The following is a 27,769-nucleotide window of genomic DNA, read 5'->3' as shown; positions in this document are numbered from 1 at the left end:
GGAGTGGACGGACCTCCTTAGAAGACACTGGCCAAAGGAGAAGGGCAAGGGGGGACACCACTGTGAAAATGGGGCAGGTGTTAGGGAAATTAAAATGGAGAAAGTCTTATTCAGGCTTCAGAAGCAGGAGAGCAGGCCTGACTTACCTGGACACTGCCTGGATTCCATGCCTGCTTGCAAGCACAGCAAGTCAGGGAGCTTGTTAGATAAGAAAGGGAATGGCCTTGGAATTCTTGAGCCCCAGGAGGTCTGGCCAATCCCCTAGGGTCTAACAAAATCCTATGACTCACATGGTGAAATGAAAAGCATTGTTAAAAACTTTAAGTAAAACCAGAGCTGCATTTTTTGCCTGTAAACTGATGGTGATAATCAGTTTGCAACCTGGGTTTGTAAGCGGGAGCCCCCGAAACGGCAATTTGAAGTCTTTCCATTGGGGTGGACACACCACTAGGGACCCTTTCCCAACTGGTACTCCAGATTGCTGTTAATGAGGGACTTCCCAGTGCTGTTCAAGTCTGGATGTCGGTCGGCCCAATTTGGTGATATATACGCTGTTATTTTCTCTATTGTTTCTTTTCTTTTAATGACTATATACTGAAATTAAGTCTAATAAGCTATAAAAAATTGAAATTGCATGTAATGAGTGGTTTAACAAATCTAAAACAAAAGTAAAATTTTCAGCAAAACAGGGACTTCCCTGGTGGTCCAGTGAATAAGCCTGGATTCCATCTCTGGTCAGGGAACTAGATCCCATATAACTCAAGTAGAGATCCCCCATGTCACAATTAAGCCAGCACAGCCAAACAGATAATTGAAAACTTTCAGCAAAACAGTGGGTAACAGCTGGGGCTCGGAGGGCCAGTGTGTTTAGACGGAGTCTTAGTCCAACTGTGGAATGACCAAAGTCCCCAGCAGAAGTCAAGGCAGATAGTATTAGAATGTGTACCTTCAAAGCATGGTCCCCTGGTGAGCTGTGCCATTGAGGACCCTGGGGCCAAGAGTAGAGGAAATGGGTCTGGGTTGGGGTGATTTCTTGGCCCTGGGTCCTGAAGGGGCTGGGGGCAGAAAGAACTGAGCAACGTAGCTGAGACAGACTTGAGCACTCATTTCTTTTCCAGACCCCACAACAGGGTCCCCGGGCAGTCAGCCCAGGGCTAAGCTTCCCTGGCCACCAGGACACAGCGGCAGGTCCTGGGGGGAGCAGGCGTAGACACACGGCTGCAGGGGAGGCAGCTCCCAGCCCTGGCTTCCAGGCATACTTTGTGAGGAGTCACACATTAGTGTCACGCAGTCAGTGGCAGGCTGGAGGGGCGGCTCTGGGCAGAGGCCCACACCACAGCTGTGTGCTCAAGTGGCACATAGCTGTGCCACCACCTGCGGCACAGGCATTAGGTGCTAATGGGCCCCATGGAACGTGCTGCAGCCAGCTCTGCTCAAAGGGCCAGTGGGCAGAGGAGGCGCTCCCCCTGTGTCTCTGCTTTCCTGACTGGCCAGTCCTGATGGAGCTCTGTTCTTCTGCAGGCAGGGAGCACAGCTGGCATTTCTGGTTCTCAAGACACAGAGAGCCAGCTAGCCCCTCAGCAACTGCTAGCCTCTGTCAGGTGGGCCTTTTGACAGCACTGCTTTAGTTACATGACCTCCTTTCAGCAGAAAATGCCAAGTACTTTTAATTTTAAAAAATTTTATGAAGTCTAGAAAAATGGTACGGATGAACCTATTTGCAGGGTAGGAATTGAGACGCAGATGTGAAGGACAGACTTGTGGATTCAGCGGGGGAAGAAGAGGGGAGTGAACTGAGAGGGCAGCACTGACATGTATACACTACCACGCGTAACAGAAATGGTGAGTGGAAGCTGCTGTACAGCAGGGAGCTCAGCTCGGTGCTTTGTGACGACTTAGAGGGTGTGCTGGCGGGAGGTAGGGAGCGATGCTTGAGAGGGAGGGGATATATTATGTACATATACAGCTGATTCGCATGGTTGTACAGCAGAAACACAACCCTGTAAAGCAATTATCCTCCAATTAAAAAAATGAAAGTAAATAAAAATTTTCAAATTTTGAGAATTTCATGATAGTCTACAAAACCAGGGTAAAAACCTACTGATGTAAATTCTGAAGAACATCCATGCAATAGTCAAACCAAAAGCACACGTGACATTGTTAGATAAGAATCTCCTTAAAATTTAATTGACTAAATGTATTACATTCAATATTCCATGGTTTCTTCTGGACAAAGGGTCTGCATAAATACAAACAAGCCTCTGGGCCTTCTTCCCTAACCGACGAAGAGGAAACACAGGAGGCGAGGGTACACGGGACACCTTCATATTTACATTTTGCCTTTACTTTACAGTTCAGTGCCAGAAATATTTACAGAAAATACAATAAGAAAAAGATCATGTCTTGGCAACATACCAAAATTCATACAAATTGTGTATATGATTTCAAGCAAATAATGATACTGTTTATTTTTTTAGCCACAACTGCCAAGCCCTTCAGAGGAGAAAGATGTTCTTGGTCACTGCAAGAGGCAAGGACTTGGGAAACTTGGTTTGCTTCAACAAATATTTATTGGGCGCCTACTGTATGCAAGGCACTGTGGAATCCCAAATTATACCTTTCCCTCACTGTTAAAAAAAGAAAAGCATCTGAAAAAACATGAGTTGATATTCTGAGAAAAACACTATACAGTACATGGCTTCTTTTGCTGCTGAGAACCTACGGTTTGATTCCACGTTAAATGTGTGGATTACCTCCAATCTCTCCATCTCGGGACAAGAGGTTGTCATGGAAATCCCTATAACAGACCATCTAACATAACTTACCGCTTTATGTAAACATATAAACCAATTCTTTTTTTGAAAAATATAACCAGAACAGGTTTTAAAATGCTGAATGAAGAACAACCAGCAGGAGTGTCAAATTACCTCTGATACCTTTTTTTTACTGTCCAGTGCGAAACATGTCTTTGAGCAAGGCTGACTTCCATTTCTTTGGGTAAAGTTCTACCTTCCAATGCAAGTTAAGTACTCCTTGAAGACTCTGCTTCTCTAAAAATCAGTCCACAGAACTCGACAAATGTTTCCTCAGTGTATATAGGAAGTAACCACTCATGAAGGCCTCACATGTGCAACCTGTAGGGAACTGACGTAACTGGCCCAAAGACGTATTTTGTTTTATAAATCAGTCTAAAGGGCTGCCTCAGGGGAGCTGAGGACTTGGAAATGGAGGATAGCATGCATGTGTGTTGTGTATATATTGCCAGAAAGGGAGGGGGGTCAACCCACCAGGTAACAATTCCGGTCAAAGGGCCATTGGATAGGAGGGGGTCTTAGGAGGAAGCACTGGACAAAAAGAGAGCTGGCTGAACAGGAAAACGCAAAAGCACGCCTCACTGTCCTTGGTACTCTCAGGCAGACAGGGGGAGAGAGCCCCTTACCCTCAAATGTGAGAAGGGACTACGAGGGGCTACCTGCCTCTGTCCCTTGGGTAATTAATACATTCCCTGTCACCAAATGCGACATTTATCCATGCCCTGGTTCACCTGTTACAGCAGCAACCGAACTGTTCAAGCCAAAGACCCCCCAAAGGTTCTGAACCTCTGTTAGCAAACATCAAGTGGACTATTAAAGGTTATTCTTGGGACTAAATATGCCCCTCTGGCATTATTCTACTCAAAGTGATTTTTACAAAGGCAGTTGAGAGATCTCAGTGACCATGAAACTCACACCCACACTAGTGAAAGGTCTAAGGGTCCTCACCACACTCCCTTTTTAGGTAGATGTAATTTTGAGCAGAAGGAGCCAGCACCTGACGAGGTGTGCATACCCTGTATTCTGTGCTGTATATACTGGGGTTTCATGCCTCTGGGAGCAGCACAGCCCTGAATCCATCCCGTCTTCCCTGGAAGACCAGTCTTCCAGATCATAACTGCACTAAACACAATTGTTCGCACAGTTGTTCACTGACTTATCAAAGCCATTAGAATTACAAAGAGTTGTCAGAAATTAGAGCAAACTGAAGCATCATGAAGCCCACCACTAACACGTACAACCACAGTACGTTTTCCTGACAGGAGAACTATGCCAAAGGTCAAAGTGTCATCTCAAGGGTCACACTGTGGAGGCATACCTACATCAGCTATTTTTAGCTTCTGGAATGTTACAAGTTGCACATTAATTTATAGCCTTCTTTGCCCACACCTATTAGAAAGAAGGGCCCGTTTTTCCCCCAAGAAATGTCAATCTGGAATTTCCATGAAAGTTGTTAAATCTCACTCTATAGCTTAGTAGCTGGGCTACTAATTCAAGAGTAGAACTTACTAATAATATATCCCCCTTCCCCACTGCTACCATCTGGGAACATCAATTTATTGCCCAGATTAAAAAGAAAATCAAATGTTATACCCTGAATGGAAACTGGAGTCATAGAAGGAGGAGGTTACCTTTACCTGAGCTTAAAACAAACATGAAGAAAAAAGGTGAGGCAAACTTGGAGAGCTGCTATGCCCACATTTCTTGCTCCTAGATATCAATATATACTTCTGAAATAGAAATATCTGCACTGGGAGTTAGGTCCTATACTATCCCCTGTCCTCGAAGTAAACTACCAAAACATCGAACCAAACAGCCCACTATAGTCCTGACCTACAGCATCTACTGACATCAGAGTTCAAGTAGGAAACCACCCCTTACACAATTGCGATCATTCCTCTTTGGACTTTTAAATGTCACTTATCTTCTGAGCACAAAATAACCTTAATAAAAAAGAAAATAACATAAATATTCTTATGTTACTCTTAATAAACATAAGAATAGGAGAAATAAGCAGTGTGCACTCCAGCACTGTAACAGGAATCCTTGTGAGGATGTTCTGGGTCTGACCACCTCAAAACATGTATCCCTGGTAGAACAGTAGCAGCGAGGTAACAGAAGTATTTAAAAAACCTGGGCAGGGATTTGTCATGCCTTCAGCTGGCAAAGTCCAGAAAATATGACAACAGCTGTTTCTAAAAGCAGCCACCCCAGGAGGCGGTCACTAATGTTTGTCAATTATGATGAAATCCAGTAGCTCTCTGAGAGAGATCTGAATTAGGAGCATTGAGAGGCTATTTCCTGAACCCCAAATTAGAATCCTTCATAAACTACTGCAGTTTCCTGCTTGGTCCTGAAATAAGAGACAAGGGATGGAACCAAACAATGCTTAAACCTGTGCTATGAATTTATATTTCTTAATATTTAACCAAGAAATTACCAAGGAATTACAAACGGTTAACCTGTCGTTTTGTCTCTGAGCTAGACAATAATGAAGAGGGGGGAGGTGTCACTTCTGACTTTTAACTCCACAAACTCCATCTGTATCCCCGTTAAAGGACCAGGTCGTGCCTCCATTTCAGATCCGTTCCTGGGCTGCCCAGAAACTGAGGCCTTCAGACAGACCTTTGCAGTGATGAGAATAACTTTTTGAAATCTGGAGAGAAAATATGAAATATTTTAATATCAGACTGAGCAAAAAACACTTCTGTTCCTTTCTGTCAGTACGATCGTTGGATGACAGATGGATGACAAATGGACCTACGAGTGAGCAGAAAGTTGAGATTTCCTTCCTTCTCCTCCATGCTAGCAACATGAGTCTTTAAATGTCCTGGACGGTTCTGAGACAGATTTTAATTTTGAACACAACCTCCTAAAAAGTGAGGTATAAAACTATCTTCAACTTCTAATTTGCAAATTTGAAACTACCAATGCACATGTTTAACTGAGATGCATAAAAGCCTTTCTCCTCAAAAGGCTTGTATTTAAGTAAAATTGTCACTTCTGAAAGAAAAGTTTATGGCTAAAATGTGTATCATCATTACCAGCAGGAATATGATTGTGTCTGGGAGCCCATTTCACTAGAAAGCCAAAAAGTCTTCTCTCAAATGGGTTTATAACGTGTCTCTTCTATTCTGGTGATTAAACAGTAAGCTCTTGGGGAGTGATTTATTTTTACAGTGATCGCCTATCAAATTGCTTTGCTTTGATATTATAGCCCCAAACTAGAGTTCAACAGTCCTAGACAGACAGTGGTCTAAGAACTGCAGTTTTTGAGTCCAACCTCCTGAAAAAGTGAAGTGTAGAACTCTGGCTCCAACTGTTTGTTCCGGTACTTGTTGACAATGTCAGTGATCTTCTGTTTCCGGCGGACGTGTGGTGGGCTGTAGGAGTCACTCTCCAGTCTTTTTCTTCTACAAATATTAATTACAGTCTGCCTCACCAGAAAACCTTGAAGACAGAAGGTTTCCATTCAAATCGATGTGAATAAACAGGTAGCTAGGTGAACTCTAAGTATTCAAGAGAACTATTTTTGGCAAACTCACACTGTCTTATTCCATTTACAAAACTCCTCACAGAGACAGATAAAACTGTCAGAAGAAAGTAAGACAAAACTGTCAAAAGAAACACAATGATGAGGAAAAACAGATTCAAACTCTAGCCTGACAACCCATTTCCTGCCCTGGAATACAAACAAACTATATTCATTTTCCAATACTGGAAGTTTGTGAATTACAGTTCTGCTCGTACTTACTAGATTGAAGCACACTTCAAAACAGAACAAAACATGCTTCCTCTTATAAATAAGAGTCACAGGATTTTCTACATGTGGGACCTATTAAGTAATATTACCATTTTCTTATTTCTACTCCTTTCTGGTTCATAAAAATGTTAAATAAAAAGAAAAGAAAGAAACTTCAATCCTTCAGCTACATATGAGGCTTACCGAGCGCTCGCCTACTGACAATCATCCCATCCACGAGAGGGATAACCATGTTAAATTTTCCAGTGGCTCCTTGAATTTTTATCCGGAATAATCCAGTGTTTAAAGGGTGGATGAAGATGACAGGAACCTCTTTTTCAAGAGCAGTAGATCTTAAGAAAAGAAAAGAACACTCCTTTTATTCCAGATATTCAAGAGCTGTAGTCCCCCATGTGTGATACAAGAATACCAAGGGAACTACTGCCAGGCAGTGTTTAGATGAGCCAAGTGATCAGTCTGCTCAGAAATCTTCCTGGGAGGCCATGTGGAAGCCCCCCACCAAAATCGGGTCCTACATGCCCATCACTCGGGTTAGCCTTTTGAAGCTGACCAAAAGAAGGGCCTAAAATTGTGCTTAGAAAACCACTGGGGACACAGGGTGGAAGGAAAGGCCAGAAAAATACATTGTGGGGAATAACCAATCTAGCAGCCAGCTGCAGGACTTTCACTTAGTTCCTCCTCCTTGTAGGGAACAAAAACAGAACTGGCCAGATGGCAGGGAATTCTACCATGTTCAAGACTAGCACCTCAGAGCAAGTGGGAATGTAGCTTAGGCCCACTAAGGGAATCCCTGATGTCATTTTTTTAGGGGCTGGGGAAGGAGGTTGGGAGCACCTTAGTCTGGGGCAGTTGCAGGTGTCCTCCTCAGCAGAGGTGAAAAACAGCTGAATCTGAACACAGCCAAAGCCCGCAAAGCCCCTGAACAGGCAGCAGGGGCCAAGGCAAGCAACCACACCCAAAGGAGACTGAATGACATATGTGCTGGGGATATGCCAATGCATCTGGACATACCCATGTAGCTCTTTGATGCTATTTGTCAGGGTTTTGGTTTGTTTTTGTTTTGTAACACAATGAGCCTTCTTTCTAAAGTGATTTTGGCCAAAGTAACAGACAGTCAATTTTTCAAGACATCTAATAAAAATCAATCCTATACTAATTCTGTTCCCAAGACAAACTCTAAACTTTGCTAAACTACTAGTAAAATACAAATTTTACAGTCCAAACATATAGTACTTTTGACCTAAAAAGTTTAAAACAACAACAACAAAAAAAACAGCACAAGACACTTAAAAGTTCTCTTCTAAACTAGTTCAAGTAAAGTTTACCTCATGAAATCTATTTTGGTCTCTTTAGCAAGTCAATGTCAAAAAAGAAGGCTAAAAAGGAGTTAGAAAAACAGGACTGTTCTGTATTAAAACAGACTGAAGGAATGAGTACCGGACACAAGGCTGAAATGGGTGCTGGTTTAAAAAAACCAGCTGCAAAGACTATTTTAGGGGAAATGGAGAAATTTAAATATGAACTGGCTACCAAGTGAAATTAAGGAATTATGACTAACTTTATTACTCTGATAACGTTATCGTTATACATTTGAAAAGTGTTAATTTTCAGAGGCTCATACTGATGTATTCAGAATGTTAGAAAATCTGCAGTTTGCATTAAGATACTTTGGCATAAAAACCAGAAATTTTAGGAATGATTTGCCCTATTCTGGAAATTTAACATAATGTTAAAATAACCATCTTTCTAATGTTAGACTAAATTCATTTTATATGCAATATAAACCAGAACAGGGAAAATAGGAATTTACTCAAAGCTAAAATATCAAGTTAAGCTTGACATAAATTATTTGTCTAAACAAAAGACAAGACAAGCAAAAAGCTTTGAGATGATAAAGCCTGCACAGACACATTTTTACTATTCTGTTTTTAATCCATTTTTGTGCATGAGCAGCTAAAATAAAAATCTTAATACTATAATAAAGTGAGTAACCTGTTTTAGTTAGAAATATTTTCCCATTAAATAGCTCATGTGATGAGGATACTTTAACTGCTATCTATCCAGAATGTTTTGACCAGTTTAACTCCATTATTTCCATCTAATATTGCTACTCTATTATCACTCTTCATTAATAATACTTAATTGTCTCCACTTTTCCATCTTTCTTTTTGCCTCAGATAAATGTACAACAGCAATTAATTATGCCATTTAAAAATCCTTGCTAATTTGATCACGTGCATTTATCTACAAACTTTTTTTATTCTTTCCCCATAATTATGTTTACTTCTTACTGTCTTCATCCCTTTTGTTTCATTAAAGTCATTATTTCTTAATTAAACTACAACCACCATGTTATAAGAAATAGCTTTCTCTATGCTTAAAGTCAATACTGGTAAACTTCAAGCCATGGAAGGGAGTACCTCAGAGAAGTGCTACTATTTGCAGTAGTTTCCACACCAGTACTGATTTCTGTCATCAGGTCTGAGAGGGGAAAGTTTTCTGGAAGAAAATCATGGCATTACATTTAACATCTCCCTTCAAGAAAACTCAATTTCCTAAACTCTTTACATAGCAGACAACAAATATACGGACTTTGCTCCCCTAAAACATGTAGTCCTAAATAGTCCTCACACACACACACAAAAACCCCTCAAGGCATGTTTTAGAAAATTTCAGCTACAGCAGAGAGTTTTTAAAGAATGTAAGAAAGAGCTTTAGAAGCGTTAGAAAGCAACCATTACACTTTCCTATGAACTCTGAGCTGAATGAGATTCTAGGTAAATACACATTTCTAATGTTCTTATGCAGCTTACATAAAAATCATGAGAAACATATTCATAGCAGAATCCCTAAGGACCAATTAATCTTTACAATGAAACAAGATTGTGAAAAGACGGTGAGGAAGGTGAACTCCCTGCCCCTTTCCAGAGGTCCTGGGGTGACTGGGAGCCACATCAAGTGGGACCAAGTGGCCAGAAACCAGTACCTGCCATACCAAGAAGACCTGAAGGCTCTGCATCCATCACATCTTCACGACTACGAAATAAGTGCTGGGTCCCTCACTTAACAGATTAGTCATCTAAGGAGTAATGAAACCCAGGCTTCCTGAACTCCAGCCCCAGCTCTTGGCCACCATATAGGGCCTATGCTGCCACTCCTTTTAGACATTCAGCAAGTCACTGTCATCCTACCAAAATCTTGTTTATGGACAAAGTCCTTGCACAATACCTATGTCATCATAGCGTTCCACCCAGACTACAGAAACTCTTGTCTCGGGTCCGAGGGGAGGGACAGGGCGACCCTGAGGCAGCTTCTTCATTCTGGAACTGGGACTGAGCTGTATGAGGTAGAGAAAAGTGGAAGAGGGGAAAAAAAAAAACTGGCTTAATAAAACTACAATCATACATTTATCAAGCTACCCAGTGACATAAGGATCAGGTCATGGGAAGTCACTTCTGGAAAACAGTATAAAATACATTTGCAAAAAAGCCCTTCTTTGGTTTCTCTGTTTATCAAGTCTCAAACTAGAACAAGGCAATGAAAGTCTAAAATATTCAAATAAAAAAAGATAAGCAATACTGAACAATTACAATTGACATTAATAAAAACAAAATTTGCAATCTATGTCTTAAAGAGGACTTAAGAGGATCAAGTCTATCTCTGTGACCAGAAGGCAGTATGCTTTTTCCGTCAGAGTAACATCATTGCTCCGCCTGGAGATCTTTTCAGTGTTGAATTCTTGTCAACTGTTTTTCCTCTATCTACTGAGATAATGATATGAATTTTTTTCCCTTAGTTTGTGAGTAGTCTGCAAAGTATGTGGTAAATAAAAACATGGTGCTTTACCAATCTTGCTCTTCTCCAAACTGTATTCTGTGAAATCTTTTTTGAATGTAGCAACTTATGATTTTCAAAATCAGTCTACTTCAGAGTTTTATACAAGCTAACTTTTTTTCCTAAATCAATTTTAAAGGTGAAACCCTTCCCATATTCTTTTAAGCAAATACTTATATTAAAAATAATTTTAAGTGTAGAGAGGTCCAAATTAAAATTCTTTACAATGGAAGAAGGGCATCAGACAAGTTTGCACAGCACTTCTTTGGTCTTTATTATTTATTCTATATCAACTGTCTTACATTTGTGAACTGATCCTATACTCTTGCTAATTACTACTTGGTCATTTTCCAGTAAGGATTAGGAGGTAACACGAGGGGAGAACACAGACAATGATGTAACATCCACTGATAAGGTAAGAAAAAAGTGTAAAACCAAAATGCTCTCTTCCTGTGTCACCTCACTCAGCTGCTGTGTCACCTCACTCAGTGCATTTATTCACACACTGGATTATTCTTCAAAATGCTATCATGTGTGTCAGACCGAAGTTGAATTTTGCATGGTTAATGCTATAAAATACATACTATTATTAGTGGATATTTCAGGGACCAAATAATAACCTATACTTGAGAAGGAATGGGTGAAAGAACCAAGCATGGAACCAAAATGACTAAATAGAGAAAAGCAACAAAGATGGAATTAGAGTGAATCATCTGTTGCAAGCTGAAAAGAAGAAAATCATGAAATTTTGATTAAAAAAAATTAAGATCCTAATGAATTAGTACAGATATAATTATTCTTTGGGTTAAAGTTAAAAGCTTTTCAGGTGTGATTTCTATAATTACCTAATTACCTCCATTTCACTACAAATTTCTGGAGATCAATCAACAAAGTGACTTACCCTCTGTGAGGAATTAAGATTGTCTGTGTGATTAGGGAAAAGCTCAAGTGTCAGGGATGGCTGTTTCAGAATTCCTGGCATAAGATCCATATTTGAATCACTATCTTGGTCTGAGATGTTACTTTCCAATGAATCAGCTATAGGGTAAAGAAAAATATATATAAATAAAATATCTACTACTTCGTTAGAGCGAACGTGTTTATTAAACTAGCTATGTTAACAGTACAACTTAAATTACTTAGGCAAAGCATTGCTTATAGAGCCAGGGTTGGCAAACCTTTTCTGTAAAGGATCAAGTAATAAATATTCAGGCTTTGCTGGCTATATAGGTCTTTACTGCATATTCTTATTTTATTTACAACCCTTTAAAAATAAACATTCTTAGTGTTTTGAATTTGGCCTGTGTGCCATAATTTGCTGGCTCCAGCTCTACTGAATTGGTGCAAATAAGCTGGGCCAGAGACCCCAGGGATGGACTCAGTCCACAGAGGATGGTTGGGGCCTGGCTTCTGGAATTAAGGCAGGAGATCACAGCCTTGACATGAAGGCAAACAGCTGCTCAGACATTGACCTAGACCATGGAAGGGCCCTCCTGCCAGGGACATAACTGGCCCCAGAGAAGAGAAAGGGAGGAACCTCAAGTGCAAAATCAAGGGTCCAAGTACAAAGGTTAAGAGGCGGCCAAAGCAGGGTCCAGGAAAAATCATTAGCCTAGAAATGAGAAATGTAAAAGCATGATGTACAGCATCCCATCCTATGGACGGTCTCATGGAGAAGGTGAAGTTTTCCATCTCCTGTTTGGTCAGGCACAAAGTAATGTACTTAATTTGTAAGAAGCAAAGGTTCAAGGCAAAATAAGACTAAGAATTCAGACTGAGAAGTAATGATCACTTCTGATCCTTGAGAAGAACATGCTTGATGGCCACCTTCTCCAGGCTGGAATTTCTCCACTTCGGTGTTAGAAGACCAGGCAGTTACCACCATGAGAGCCTCCAATTGCAGGGTTCTCTGGGGTTCCATACAAAGGCTCTCACATGGAAAGAGGGAAGCAGGTGGGGGTTCACTCATTAGAGAGAGAAATGAATAAACTGAATAACAGGGCTTCTATGTATTAGTTAAACTAATCAGATTTGTTGTTGTTGTTTAGTTGCTAAGTCATGTCCAGCTCTTTTGAGACCCCATTAGCCTGCCAGGCTCCTCTGTCCATGGGATTTTCCAGGCAAGGATTCTGGAGTGGGTAGCCATTTCCTTCTCCAGGGGATCTTCCCGGCCCAAGGATCAAAACTGTGCCTCCTGCATTGGGAGGTGAATTCTTTACCACTGAGCCACCTGGGAAGTCCAATTAATCCCACTAAAGAAAGTAAAAAAAATGGGTCAAAGTAGATCTCCTTTGCTATTTAAAAATTATTATTAGAGGGTCAGTCTTCTAGTCTTTCACTACCTTCCTTTAGTTAAGAGGAACTAACACCCCATACCTCTGCATAATCTAAAAGCTATCATGTCTTTGAAGCTTGAGAATGTCTTAGATGACTTCAGAATCTCTCCCAGTGCAGTAATACTGCACAAATCAGTGAATACAAAAATTGTTCCATACAAAAAAACCCAGCACCATAAAAAAAATTCTCTTACTTAAGGACTCCACAGGAGACGGAACCACAAAAGCTATTTCCGTAAGGGCATCGGCATAATACAGCACCTTCTTCTGTCCATTGAAAATGCTAGCCCCAACATCTTCAGAGGAAATCACTTCATCTATGAATGAGAAACACTACATTACTGCTCTGAAAAGTGGGGAAAACCAGTATCACCCTGCTACATGAAATTTTAACTGGTTAATAAAAAGTGATAATAAATAGAAAGTACATTTCCAACATGAACTAATGTGTAAGAAGAATAAACTATAAATGTTCATTAAATGGCTTAACACTAACTTTAAACCATAAAATCTTAATTTCACAGTTGCTGAAACTGAATCAGATCACTTCTGATGTAGCAGGACCTTAGTTCATGTGTATCAGGCAGTTTCAGGGAATAGACTTTTTGGAAGAGGTAACAGTAATTAAAAGGGAGACCACCCAGTCCCTCTGAAGGGAGGTGGGGCAGATGTCTGCGTGTGTGTACGCTTGCTGCCAGGCATTTCTGTCCCTAGTCTCTCTACTGCTCTTCAGCTTTGCTTCTGTGTCATTTTCTCCCGTGATCAGTGATATAATATGAAAATGTACAGGAAACTTTAATCATAGTATCTGCTCTAAGTCAGCAAGATAGAATTAACCAAAATAACACTCTTGAGAGCTGGTATCAGTTCAGTTCAGTTCAGTCGCTCAGCTGTGTCCGACTTTTTGCCAACCCCATGAATCGCAGCACGCCAGGCCTCCCTGTCCATCATCAACTCCCGGAGTTCACTCAAACTCACATCCATCGAGTTGGTGATGACATCCAGCCATCTCATCCTCTGTCGTCCCCTTTTCCTCCTGCCCCCAATCCCTCCCAGCATTAGAGTCTTTCCAATGAGTCAACTCTTTTGCATGAGAGCTGGTCTAGTTCTCCATTAAAATGAACACAATGCCCTACAAGCAATATATAAAAGACCAACAACCTGACAAAAAATTGGGAAGAGGAAATAAGTAGTTCTCAGCTAAGAAATAAAAATATGAGATGCTAAAACTCAATCATAATTAAAAATAGAAAACTCCTCATCTAACAGATCAGAAGACACCTAATTTGGTGAGGAGGTGGCAAATGAAGTTTAGACCAGAGTCTAGCAAACTTTTTCTGCAAAGGGTCAGACAGTAAATGAAGCTTTGCATGTCATATGGTCTCTGCCATGACTATGTAAGTCTGCCGTTGTAGTGTGAAAGCAGTCAGATGATACATGAACAAGTATGGCTGAGTGCCAATAAACTTTACTTACAAAAATAGGCATGGGCTGTAGGTGCTGGCTCCTGGTTTAGATGTTGGGCAGGCATTGTGTCTACCATAGCAGACACTGTGGTTACTGCCCCAACACACTCATTCTACCTGCCTCCTCGTTCACATCTCTCTTTCAGGGTCATTCCACCTCTCTTGCCACAGCAATGGTTCATGGTAGTCTAATCACTGTGTATTTCTGGCTTTGGGAGAAGGGAGGTTCTGAGACCCAGCTAACCTCTCCTCTTTAGACTAGTGTGGTATGTGAATGGTTTTAGCCTGGAATGGCCTTTTTGCAGTGTGAAGAAAGCCAGGATGGGACAAAACCAACACATGGAAAACAGAGCTAAAAGAAAACTGCAGAGAAATAGAACAGGAGTGCTGATCACATGGCAACAAAACTGCACACTAATGTCTTGGATTTTCAGTTATATGAGGCAATAAATGACCTTCAAAATCTAGCCCAGTTTGGGTCAGGTTTTCTGTTACTTGCAACCTTAAGCATCCAAGTGACACATTTATACATTTATCAACTTGAAAAATGTGCAAATCTTTTATCAATTCTACTTGTGGGAATTTAGTTGATAAATACACTCAAGCTAACTATTAAAGGTTATGTGGCAATTGAAATTAGAGCACATTCTCATATACTTTGATTCAACCTTGGTTGAAAGCAGGAGAAAACTATGTCACAAGTCACAATGGTATTTAATGGGAAACTTAAGAGCATAATCTTACTGACAGAGGAACTCTGCTAATTCAAAGCATTAGACACAGGTTTTTCCCACTTCAGAGAGGTATAATTAACTTTCCAGTGATTTCAAGGGCCCTTGGAACAGAAAGCTCCAGCCAGGTAGGGCAAAGGCCTTAAGATTAAATTTATACTTGCTATCCTGATTACAGTTCCTCAGGAGGATTTGTATTGATGTGTATGAATCTCTCAGTCAGCTGTTTACTACAAAGGTTTTTATATAATGTCCTAACAGTGTAATCTTAAATGATAGCCCAAAGTCTAAAAAACATACCTGCTAGTAGAAAAACTGTATTTATTACACAAAGTATACTTGTTAGGAAACTATTGTTTGCTATAATCTAAAATTATTAAAATATTGTTATAGAAAACGGAATTTGTTCACTCCCACTATAAAAAACTTACCAACTTTATGATAATTAAGCCATTAATTTTATATTAGTCATCATAATGTATGTATATAACATACATGTTCGTATATATATACACACACATAATTATTCCTCATATTAACAGAAAATGTTTGGAAGATGATACAATTATTAAGTGATCTCCTGTGAGGATGAGAGGAGACTTCTCCATTCCATACATCTGCTTGTTTTTTTTCTTTCATAAGACTACAAATTCATATCAAAGGAGAAAAGTCAAGAGTAACAAAATAAGAAAAAACAAATGACCATATGAAATTTACCTTGTTCAGGTCCTTCACCATCATCGCAACTGTTAATAGACCAACTGGTGGAAACATGCCCAGTCCAGCCAGGGTGTTTGCCCACATCTACTGACCAGCCAAGGGAGAGCAAAAATTCTAGGAAATGTGGCTGAACATTTCTGGAAGACTCCACATTCTTTAAAATCTGAAATACATACCAATCATCAACTATAGTGAAGGAAACAAAAGAGCATATCAAAGTATCTTCATAAAAATTCTCTTTGGAGTATCTGATAAATCAAGTCCAAGCTGAGAATAAACTGAGGACTATACATATGACTGCAGTTAAATACGTATGCTTCTGGGTTATACAGATCTGGGTTCAAATCCTGGCTGGGCTTTGGGCAAGTTTCTTAATCCCACTGTTTCAGTTTCTTCATCTATAAAGCAAGTAATAATGATGGCTGTGAAGATTAAGTGAGATAAAGCAAGAAAATCCTTTAACTCTCCTCCTAGCAAAATAATTACTGAGCCAGATATGCTTACCAAAAGTAAACAAAAAACACATAGGTATGTGATTATTTACTTACAAATCTTGACAAATGCTATAAAAAGTACAAACCTGTTAAAAATTCAATAATGACTAGCTATAATTAATAAGTGAGTGGGAAAACATTCTTCTCTGGGTTCAAAGAAGAGAATACAACCATCCCAGATAAAAATGAAGGCTTTCTCCTCTTCATCAGGTACCAAATTTAATTCCTGGGCCCCAGAAAGAAAAGTCCCTTGTTCTAAAACAGTGGTTCACATCAGGTGGATTTTGCTCTCCAGTGGATATCTGGCAATGTCTGGAAACATTTTTGACATCACAACTGGTGGGACACTGCTGGGATCTAGTGAGCAGAGGCCAAAGATGCTGTTACATGTCCTATTTTTATAGAACAGCTCCCCCAACAAGGAATTACTTGGCTCAAAACAGTAACACTGCTGCTGTTCAAAGTCCAATGCTAGAAGAAGGAAAATGAGAAGTCCTCTATAAATTAAAAATGAAATGGGGAGAGAGGTAGTGTATCAAAATCACCTGGGGAATTTCTTAAACATGAGATTTTCTTAGCCTACTCCAGAACCTCTGTATCAGATTAGCAGAGATAAAATCCTGGAATTACTACTTCCAAGAGGTCTCCCAAGTAACTTTTAATGTAGCCAGCCCACAGATCACTGATGTAGTTCATACAATGCTAACCTAATGAAGTCAAAATATGTGGTTACATCAAATACTTCTCAATCTAGTGGGCATCATTGCCAGGCCTCATCTCTTTAACACTTGTCTTCAGAAGTATACCTGTTTAGTTCCCCATATCCCTTCATATTCTTATAAGTGCCAGGAAACTGATCTGACAGCCAGTTTTTGTTTTCTCCCAATTAATTATTTTATTCAGAGGTGAGACTTTTAAACAATTTGAAAATGTAGCCAAGATACAATAAGTAAGTTAAATTCAACTTGCAGGCCACTGACTGGCAGCTGGAAATTCATCTAAATCTTCCCTATGGGGCTAGGGAAGGCAGGACTCAGCCATTCTAAAGGAGGCTTCTGGGAATCTTATTGTTTTCCTATCACCCTTGGTCCCTAAAAAGCTAAGGAAACTCAACTGGTGTAAGAATTACTTCAAGGGTTTGTGTCTTCTTCTATACGTAGGAGGAAAATGGCCCCACTACTCTCATATGAACCATGAATAGACTTCCTTCAAGACAGATCCCCACCCTCTGCATTTAATCCACTTCTACTGAAGATCTTCCAAAAAACTTGAGTCTACCAGTCTCATCTCTGGCTACCAGTAGCCTCCCAAGCTACAAAGAAATTGGAACCAATAATGAATTTTATGAAAATGAAATTCTCTCTCACCTCCAGGACCTTTGCACATGCTGTTTCTTGATTAGTGACAACCCACTTCTACCTTTTAACCTACAGTCAATGTATACCTCATACATTAGCTTAAAAGTCTTTTATTCCAGGAAGTCTTCAAACCAGGTTAGGTTTTTGTGTTACGGCTCCTATAGCATGTTCCTATCAGCACACTTTATTCACAGTTGTGTGTTTAATCATCTGTCTTTCCCTCTACACAGTAGCAGTTCCAGAAGTCCAGAAACCTCGTATATCTTGCTCACCACTATAACCCAAGCACCTGACAGCAGACACTTAGTAAGTATTTACGGAATCACTAACATGAAATGAGAAGAATTTTCTCCTTTTCTAGTAGTTTGCCAATAATCTGAAATATGCTTCTAGTATAAACATTTTGTAATTCTGGTATATTTTTTCAAGTGTGTTTAATCTGATTAGCTAATGGTCTTGCAATGATTATAGTGAAACTCCAAGATAATACAGTCATAGTGCTCTACACATGTGAATACATGCTATATTTTACACATCTTCCTTTGGTCCTCTCTCAGTTACAGCTGGTAACTACTGTCCAATCCATGTTTCAACCGTTTATCTCTGATAGACACTCGATCTCCTGACATCTTCTCTCAGTTTTCTGTTCTCACCTGTCTTATAGCTGTCTTCATCCTTCTCCTAGTCTCTTATTACATGTACCCAACTGTTTTTTACTTATTGTTTTTATCCTTTACTTTATTTCAGATGTTCTCCTACTGTGCATGCCTTGACTAAAATTATTTCCTTGTGAAATTACCTGGAAAGTGAGTTCCTTAAGAGGAAAGGGTATTATCACTTCTACACTTGGGCACATTAAGGGAGCCACAGGGAAGATGGTCAGTAAACAGTTGTTGCTGGGCAGTAAAGCCTAACTTTAGCTTTTCATGGTTAACTTTTGTTATTTTAGTTTCCTGTGTCTTAGGAATCTGAATTCCTTAAGATAAGAAAGACATGCTCTAGCTCTTCTCTACATCACATTCACTGAGAGTCAAGAGACTCGAGGGTCTAGGCATCATAGTTTTCATTAACTCAGTTTTTGAACTGATTCACAGGAAATCTTTAAAGATCAAGAATAACTCACCATCCACCATAGGGAAGTGCAAGTCATGTAAATTTTTTTCAGTTTACAGCATAAAAAATTATCCCCCAAATCCAGAAATCTTACCTCCTGGTTTGTTTTCTGGCCTGGCTTCATATAGAAAATAAAAACTGTGTCAAAGGGACGACACGGCAAGAGATCCAGATAACCAATGTCATCAAAAAATCCAGGTATCGTGGAGTCAAGTGCAATAAGGTGAGGAGGTAGACGACTGTTTGCAGGTTCCTACCACCAAAGGAAGAAAGGAGAAGGTATCATCTCTTTGCACTATTCTAATTATAAAACCAATACTTGCTCATGGTTTAATAAACATTAAAAAAAATTTTAAAAGTGACAGGAATAAGCAGAACCATAATCCCAAACTACAGAAACTATTTAACATTCTTGTGTATTTCCTTCCAGTTCTTTTGCCTTTTTTTGTTAAAGACGGTTGAGATCATACTATGTATTTAATTTAAAATCCAATTTTCTCTGTAATACACCAAACTTTCTAGAAAAAATTTAGTATGTATTTTATTCTTATTCATTGCTGGTGGAAATGGAAAATGGTACAGCCATGCTGGAAGACAGTTTGGCAGTTTCTTGCAAAGCTAAGCATAATCTTACCATACAGGACAGCAACTGCATAACTCTTTTCCCATATGAATTAAAAATGTCTACTCAAAAACACAGCTTCATTCGTAACTGGAAACAAAACTTGGAAGCAACCAAGGAGTCTCTCTGTAAGTAAACTGTGATAAATCCACCCAATGGAATATTATTCAATGATAATAAGAAGTGAGCTATCAAGTCACAGAAAGACATGGAGGAACCTGAAATGCAAACTGCTAAATGAAAGAAGCCAATCTGAAGAGACTACATACTATGTGATTCCAACTATATGACATTTTGTAAAAGGCAAAACTGTGGAGACAGCAAAAGATCAGTAGTTGTCAGGAGTCGGGGGAATTTTCAGAGAAGGGGAGGGATGACTAGGAAGACTACAGCGGACTTTAGGGCAGTAAAACTCTTCTCTATAGTGCTATAATGGTGAGCATATGTGATTTCATATTTGCCAAAACCCACAGAACTGTACAACACAGAGTGAACACTAATGTAAACTATAGAGTTCAGTTAATAATCCATCTGATACTGGTTTGTCAATTGTTACAAATTATGTCACAACAATGCAAGATGTTAGGAGAAACTACGTGTGTGGAGGAAAAGAGGTTATCTGGAAACTCTCTACACTTTCTACTCAGCTGTTCTGCAAACCTAACTGCTTTAAAAAATAGTCTATTAATTTTTATGCATTTCTTGTTTTGTTTTCCCCCTGATCCCTTATCTTCTTTGAGATCTTGATCTTGACCAGCAGGTTGTATCATTGTTGGTATTTTTCAGGAAAGCATCCCTCAGAGATGGCAAGGATTACTTTTTCCTACTCCAAACAAGGGCTGAGGCAACACCCTGTCATTAAAGACACCACTATTTCTGCAGTCAAACAGAAGAGCATTCACACTATGAAAAAAGACTACAGATAGCCTCGTGTCAATTCAGGTCAGATTTTTCCACTAAATGAATTTTCTAAAAACATGCAAAAAGTTCAGTTCAGTTCAGTCGCTCAGTCGTGTTCGACTCCTTCCGACCCCATGAATCGCAGCATGCCAGCCCTCCCTGTCCATACCATCTCCCGGAGTTCACTCAGACTCATGTCCATCGAGTCAATGATGCCATCCAGCCATCTCATCCTCTGTTGTCCCCTTCTCCTCCTGCCCTCAATCCCTCCCAGCATCAGAGTCTTTTCCAATGAGTCAACTCTTCGCATGAGGTGGCCAAAGTACTGGAGTTTCAGCTTCAGCATCATTCGTTCCAAAGAAATCCCAGGGTTGATCTCCTTCAGAATGGACTGGCTGGATCTCCTTGCAGTCCAAGGGACTCTCAAGAGTCTTCTCCAACACCACAGCTCAAAAGCATCAGTTCTTCAGCGCTCAGCCTTCTTCACAGTCCAACTCTCATATCCATACATGACCACAGGAAAAACCATAGCCTTGACTAGACGGACCTTAGTCGGCAAAGTAATGTCTCTCTGCTTTTGAATATGCTATCTAGGTTGGTCATAACTTTTCTTCCAAGGAGTAAGTGTCTTTTAATATCATGGCGGCAGTCACCATCTGCAGTGATTTTGAAGCCCCCCAAAATAAAGTCTGACACTGTTTCCACTGTTTCCCCATCTATTTCCCATGAAGTGATGGGACCAGATGCCATGATCTTCGTTTTCTGAATGTTGAGCTTTAAGCCAACTTTTTCACTCTCCTCTTTTACTTTTTTTTGGCTTTTTTTTTTTTTTCCAAAAACATGCAAAAAACGTTCTGCTTTTCATTTTTCACCTTGAAATCATGAAGAAGGAACTGCAGTCTGGCAGCGTGCTACAACACATCTTATAGGACAAGGGCTCCTCATTCTTTTTTTTTTTTAAAGCTACCTTATCAGCTTGTTCTTCTGGATGTTCTTCTAATTCAGGAACATAACACGTATGTACTTTATATCTCTTAATAACTTCTTAAAAGTTTTTTCCTCGAGGTCTGTGTTTTTCCTAATAAATTTCCTTAGGATACCTTTTGTCAATATCACAGTTGTAACTGAGTTATTTTGCATTGTATTTCTAACTGGATATTAACAGCTATAGTCATTAATATTTGTACTTCATATGTGGTGATCTTAACTTTCATTTACTTTAAACACTCTACTGATTCTCCTTCTTCTTGTCATTCAGTAGCTCAGTCATATCTGACTCTTCTGCAGCACGCCAGGCTTCCCTGTCCTTCACTATCTTGCGGAGTTTGTTCAAACTCATGTCCACGGAGTCAATGATGCCATGGCTGTCTAATTAGAAATCATATTATCTGGGAACTGTCTTTTCCTTTCTAATGTTTTTTTCCCCTCTTAGTTTCTTTTAGTATTTCATTGACCTTCCTGGTTTTGATAGTATACTACAGTTAGGTAAGATGTTACTCACCGGGGGAATCTCCCTACACACATTTTTTTTAAAAAACATTTCCTCATTCTCCACCTTGTTTCTTAAATGGGCTGCCATTTACACAGATCTACATTACTGTCCCTGGTGAAGTTTTTGGCTGTTTATTCATTTTTTAAAAATCAGACTAAATATTATTTTGCTGAATATTGACTGTTGTATTGACTGATCTGCTAACAGAATCAAATTATTTTCTTAATAACTTAACTAATATTTACCAATAACTGACTCTCCTGCATTCCTAGGATAAACTTTACTTGGTTGTAGAAGTTAATTTGTTTAACGTACTGCTGAATTCATTTTATTAGCATTCTCCTTAATACTTTTGTATATACTTTTGCATGTGTGTTCCGTCAGGTTTATTAGAGGTATGCTTAGATTCATAAAATAAACCAGGCTACTTGCTAACTTCTTCCTATGTTCTAACCCAGGTGAGAAAGTACAGGAATTATTTTCTTGAAAGGTTAAACATTTCAACTACAGTAGATAACATGAAAGGAAATTTCAATCTCAGAGATTTGTCTTGTCTCCATTCAGTCCATAGCATGCAATCATTTCCTTCTAGAATGTTTTTATTTACTGCTTCTACTCTGTCCAATTTTCTCCACTAGGAATATCACTAATCACCTGTTAGGTTGTATCTTTGTTCCTTTCTTTCCACATTTACCACTGCTTTTCTCATTATTTTCCTCTTTCTGTTCTTTTCTGCATTTTAAGAGTTTTTATTTTTTACTCTCCACCATTAATTCAATTTTCTACAACATAAAATATTTTTCATCTACATGCCAAAATCCAAACTCAAGACAGCAATGTTCCCCTCTACTTTTCTTAAAAGTTAAATGGCCTTTAGCCAAGTAGCTGCTAGAGAGTAAGGCAGGGGGCAACTTGTGCAATAAGTTACTTCTTGCCTGGCAATCTTCAGTTGGGTTTTTCAAAACAAACAGGCTTAGCACAAATTTTAAATTCACATACGTGGAAGCTGTTTCACATTTTTGAGGCCCTGTTTCTACATATGTGATATAGAGATACTACCACTTTCCTAGTAAAACTGTTTTAATGAAATTAAGAGTAATGGCAACATTTACCTTACAGGCTGGTTGACTCTATCTACTACATGAACCGCCTGACACAACCGCCATGAGATGATACCCTTATCACCCCTATTTCAGACATGAGAGACTAAGACTCAAAGTTGGGTAACTTTGCCAAGATCACACAGCTGGTAAGTAGTGATGCCAGGACATAAACCAAGACAGTTTGACACTAGAAACTGCACAACCTAACAAGTGTTTACATTCGTTCCTTTTCAAAAGTGGCATGAAAGAGCAGTCAACTGTAGCCCATACTTGCAGTCATAAACTTTACTGGGGAAAAGTTTTAACATTCTTTTTCTAACTGCTTATAGATGTCATTAATATATATAACATGAGTCTTACAGCACCTAGGAAAAGTCAGAGGTGGATATATTATCAAAGCAGCTCTCACAACAGAACTCTAAATACATTCATGGGAAAACTGTCTTGGAGCTCATATTGTAAGCTGCAGCATAATAGAATTTTATTTCCTTGTATGAAAGGTAAGATTTTAAATAGTTTCTGTTGTTTTAATTCTCCATCTTCACAAAAATGCCTTAGCTATCATCAGTTGAATGTTAATGTATGAATATATTTACTCATAGAAGTTTATGAAAATTACCTTCAATGCTTCTAAAGACAAAAATCCGAAGTGTGAAAGGAAAAGACGTGCTGTTTGGAATTCCTGGGCAGGAGGTGGGGGCTTACAATCTGTAACTGGATCAGGAAAACTTCTCTTCTGCAATTCCTCCTCACTTTGTTGCTCAAGGTGTATTTCATAAGCGATCTGCTGGGCCATGCCATTCCTTAATTTTTCATGTCTCTCTTCTAACTGAAATAAACCGAACATTTCATTTTGGGGGAATTATCATATCAGGATTAATCTTAATTTTTAAATGAAAAGAAGGCTACAAGCAACAAAACAGAAGATAATTTTCAGTGATCAACACTGAGCTTCAATTCAATACAACCAAGAGCAAATATGCATAAACCAAGCAAAAATGTTTTAAAGTTAAAATAAAACCCCAAGAATGTTCCCATAGCCTCAAAAATTGCTCCTTTATCTCCTCGCTATAAGTGAAACCATTCTGTCTCTGCTTCCCTTTACATTGGCAAGAAAGGGGGCAGAGCTGCCATTCTCTGCCATGTCCCCTTCATCTTCCACATCATTTACCCTCTTCTTCCAGACCCCTGTCCATCTTTGTCCTACAAGGATGTCCTCATTCTTTGAAGTCCACAACTGCATGGATTAGCTGCTATACTCTTGGGAGTTACCTCTGCTTTCCTTCTGATCTATCCTATTTAAAATTTCATCCTCTTTGGTGAATAGCCTGGCCTACATTCCTACAACTTCCTCAACCTTCGCAACTCTGGCCTTCCATGACAAACTCTGTATCTCAGATGTGCTATACTTTCAAGAGCTCCAATTTTGAAATTCCTTTCTTACAGCTCACCTGTACCCCCATTCTCCCTTTACCATCACTGTGGGGTAAACAACCCCTCTCTCTATTTCTCCAAGCCTTCTGGCTTCATCTATGTCCCAACCAAAACTAAACCCCCCAAATATGACATCTTAATACCCTCTTCTAAGCATATAAAATGGCTACGTTATTCCTTATGCTTCCTTATTCACCTGGCCAATCTCCACATCACTCAGATTTTTTATTTATGCCTCTGGATACCAATAACTTTTGAAGAAAGTCAGCAGAATGAGTTAAGTAACTTCACTACAGATGATACTACTTAATCTAGCTGGGCTGCCTGGCAATTTTAAGAAGCATCTTTGCTTCCCTATGTCATTTCTAAGAACTAAGATTAAAATTTACGTAAGCAGCTTCAATTTCCCTTCTTTCCACCTCGAAATATCTCTGAACCTAAACCAAGCCCCTCTTCTCTCCTATCTTACCAGAAGGACCCCTTTTCTAGATACAATCACAGATTTTCTTGACCTAATTGCCTCCAGGGCCTTATTCTATTACTTATCATTTCCCCAGCCTGCCTCACAGTGTAGGCTGCTGACCCTTCTTCACTGGCTCCTTCTACTTCTGATTCTTCTTAAATTAAAAAAAAAAAAAGAAAGAAAAATTAGCCTTGCCTTTCCTTCACTAGGCCATTTCCTCATTCTATTTTCTACTCTGTATCTTTTGCTTCCCTGGTGGCTCAAAGGTAAAGAATCCACCTGCCAATGCAAAAGACGCAGGTTTAATCCCTGGGTCGGGAAGATCCCCTAGAGGAGGAAATGGCAACTTATTCCAGTATTCTTGCCTGGAGAATCTTGCATTCTTGCCTGGAGAATCTTGAACAGAGGAGCCTGGCAGGCTCTAGTCCACAGAGTTGCAAAGAGTCGGACATGACTATAGCAACTAAACAACAACCTTTCCCTTTACTGCTAACAGTTAACAGTGTAGCCTATATTCATTGCCTTTTCCTCATTTACCATTCATTCCCCAGATCTTACACTTTAATACTTCTTTGAACTTGCTCTCAAAGGTCACCAACATTTCATAACAAAATCCAGGGGTCTCTTCGTGTTCCTTCCCCCAATCTCTCCAGCATCTGACACTATAGGCAGCCTCCATACGTGCCCTTCTATTCGCTCATGCCCTGACATACCTTTCTTTCATTTCTTAGAACTCTTCTTCCTTGACCTAAGTAACCAATTATTTAATCTAGTTAAGTACCTAAATTAATCTAAAGCCAAGTAATTTTTTTCCTAAACCTGTCCTCTTTCTAATGTCTATATTTCTATAAATGGCACTGTTATCTTTGCCACTCAAGCCTAAAATCTAAAGTTCTTCAGCTCTTTTCTATCCCTCATCAATCCAAGACTGTCTGGATCAAAATATCTCTATGAGACATGCCATATATTTAAACTTTACACTACCAATAAGGCAGTCCTTCCCATCCCCTGCCTGAGTTATCATAACGGTCTCTGAATTGGTCTCCCCTCTCCAAACATCCTCCACTAGGGTTGGATCATGCTGTCACACTAATGAAACCACAGACCAGTCCAGTTCCTTTAGACTGGTTCCTTTGGACATCGGCAGCCCGATGTCAAGTTCCTTTCACTTAGCCACAGTCTGTATTTGTCTTACTACATGACAACTTCCTGGATGACAAACATCTAGGTCATCTTAAGAACCACCTCCAGGAATACCGAACAAAGGCAGTATCTTGATCGCAGAAGTTGTTTAAGGATGTTTATAGTAATTCTCTTAACAACAGCTGGTAATAATTTATCTTACTTCTTCCGTGACGATTTCATGCAAATCTGGAATGCTCAGATCCGCTTTCACAAAAGGAATCTTATCCACCTCTTCAGGAAATGGTCGATGTTTCACAGTATATTTAAATCCAACATCATTTTTAGGAACTGGACGAGGTTCAGGCACAAAAAGCTGTTAAAAAAAACAACATTATATGTATTATATTTGGTGCCATCAGAAATGACATGTATTTCCCTGGTCTCTTAGATGTCTGTGTTTCCCTAGGGTTACAAAACACAGAATCTCAGTAAAAATCTGCAAATACTACTGCTCATGGTAAAGGCACCAGTGTACTCTTCTTTATTTTTATAAAAATGTTCATCAACTTATAGATTTTTGTGACTGATATATGTGTTATGGACCTCTAGTATACCAGGCCTGAATCTTCTACATTCAGTGATAAGCTAATAGATAAGGCATTTCCAAATTTAAGACTCAAACTTCCGTCTTCCCCCAAGGGCTCTCAAATCATGCACGTTTACATCCACTGGGCATCTCTAGACAGTGAATTCAATAATTAGAAACTTGGTATCGCTTAACTGAAAAAGTCTGGCACTGAATCTAGGTCTTCATGGCTCCAAATCCCTGATTTAATAAACATATATGAGCTATGTAACTTCTGTTTCCACATTTGACAAACGGAAACAACACATCACAAGACTGCTGCAAGGATTAAATAAAAAAAAAATATGGCACATATTAAACTGTCAAACAGGTTTTAGTGCCTTTTCTGACCTCCTTCCTCCTCAGTCTTTAATGGGACTGAGTGGCTTATAGTGTTGCTGACAGGTATGACGCCACTAGGAGAAAACGGGTGTGTGCTCCTCAGACCAAACACATGTTATGCAACAGCAACATCTAGAATGTTGAATTATTTTAGGCATGCACTCTAATTTTGTGAGTTTCTCTCTCAAATGCTTGTAAAATTTTATTAAGCCAAATTTTATTCTTTTTTTAAAGAATTTTTAATAACATAAGTAAAAGCTTTCAATGTGATAAAAAATGAAAACAGCAGTATACAAAAATGACTAAATTCTACTGAAGTGTTAGGTACAGAAAGGGAAAAAAGATGGGAAGAAAATCCATTAAAACATTAACAGAGGCCGTCTACTTCTGCAGAGTGACAATACAGGTGACTTAAAATACCGTCTTCATTATTTTCATTTTCCAACTTTCTCCCATGAGCAAATTTTATTCACATAATTACAACTGTTATAAAAAAATAAACTGTGCCACCCAAAAGAAAGACTTCATTAAATTATACAGCACATTAAAAAATTACAGCGCATATTACCAGTTATACAGTTAAATGAAACAATTAGAAACTAAGTACTACTTACAGAGACATCTAGGATCTGGCCAAAGTTTTTTCATATGGCATGTACGTAAATTTTATTTAACATTCCATGAAAAAAGCTGGGGCCACTCTTCAGAACAGCAGTTCTTTTTTTTAACTTTTAATTTTACTTAGAAGTATAGCCGATTAACAATGTTGTGACAGTTCAAGTAGACAGCAAAGGGACTCAGCCACACTCAGAAGAGCACTTCTTAATCTTAAGTGGATGTCAGAGTCACCCCAGAAAGCGTTCTGAAATTACACCTGCCTTGAAGATGTCTTTAAAGAGTATTTCAGTGGACCTGGAATTCTAGCCTCCTAAGATGATTCTGATGTGAACTCACTGAGAACCTGGCTAGGATCAAAAATACTTATTTTCTCTGTTATTTTTGTTGGAGTATTACTTAATCTTTAAATCACAACAC

At 39.2% G+C, this 27,769-nt stretch overlaps 1 protein-coding gene across 9 annotated transcripts in view; it reads right to left on the bottom strand.

Annotated features, from left to right (window-relative positions):
* Nucleotides 1-2,160: 2,160 nt before the first annotated feature.
* RALGAPB (Ral GTPase activating protein non-catalytic subunit beta) overlaps nt 2,161-27,769 on the bottom strand; it is a 93,331-nt gene continuing 67,722 nt past the window's right edge. For 4 of the 9 annotated variants that reach the window (XM_069546959.1, XM_069546960.1, XM_069546961.1 and 1 more), the window contains 11 exons: nt 25,988-26,140; nt 23,365-23,574; nt 18,723-18,881; nt 15,661-15,826; nt 12,941-13,063; nt 11,312-11,448; nt 9,805-9,913; nt 8,997-9,075; nt 6,760-6,908; nt 6,097-6,263; nt 2,161-5,469 (listed from right to left, as the gene is read on the bottom strand). In XM_069546959.1, the coding sequence (XP_069403060.1) occupies nt 5,392-5,469; nt 6,097-6,263; nt 6,760-6,908; nt 8,997-9,075; nt 9,805-9,913; nt 11,312-11,448; nt 12,941-13,063; nt 15,661-15,826; nt 18,723-18,881; nt 23,365-23,574; nt 25,988-26,140 (1,530 nt within the window). In that variant the 3' untranslated portion in view covers nt 2,161-5,391. Of the gene's footprint in view, nt 6,264-6,759; nt 6,909-8,996; nt 9,076-9,804; nt 9,914-11,311; nt 11,449-12,940; nt 13,064-15,660; nt 15,827-18,722; nt 18,882-23,364; nt 23,575-25,987; nt 26,141-27,769 lie in introns of all 9 variants that reach the window. The other 5 variants (XM_069546965.1, XM_069546966.1, XM_069546967.1 and 2 more) reach the window with 2 other exon arrangements.

The sequence above is a fragment of the Ovis canadensis genome, chromosome 13, assembly GCF_042477335.2.
Source record: "Ovis canadensis isolate MfBH-ARS-UI-01 breed Bighorn chromosome 13, ARS-UI_OviCan_v2, whole genome shotgun sequence".
Classification (NCBI taxonomy): domain Eukaryota; kingdom Metazoa; phylum Chordata; class Mammalia; order Artiodactyla; family Bovidae; genus Ovis; species Ovis canadensis.
This window is presented reverse-complemented; position numbering and strand designations above follow the sequence as displayed.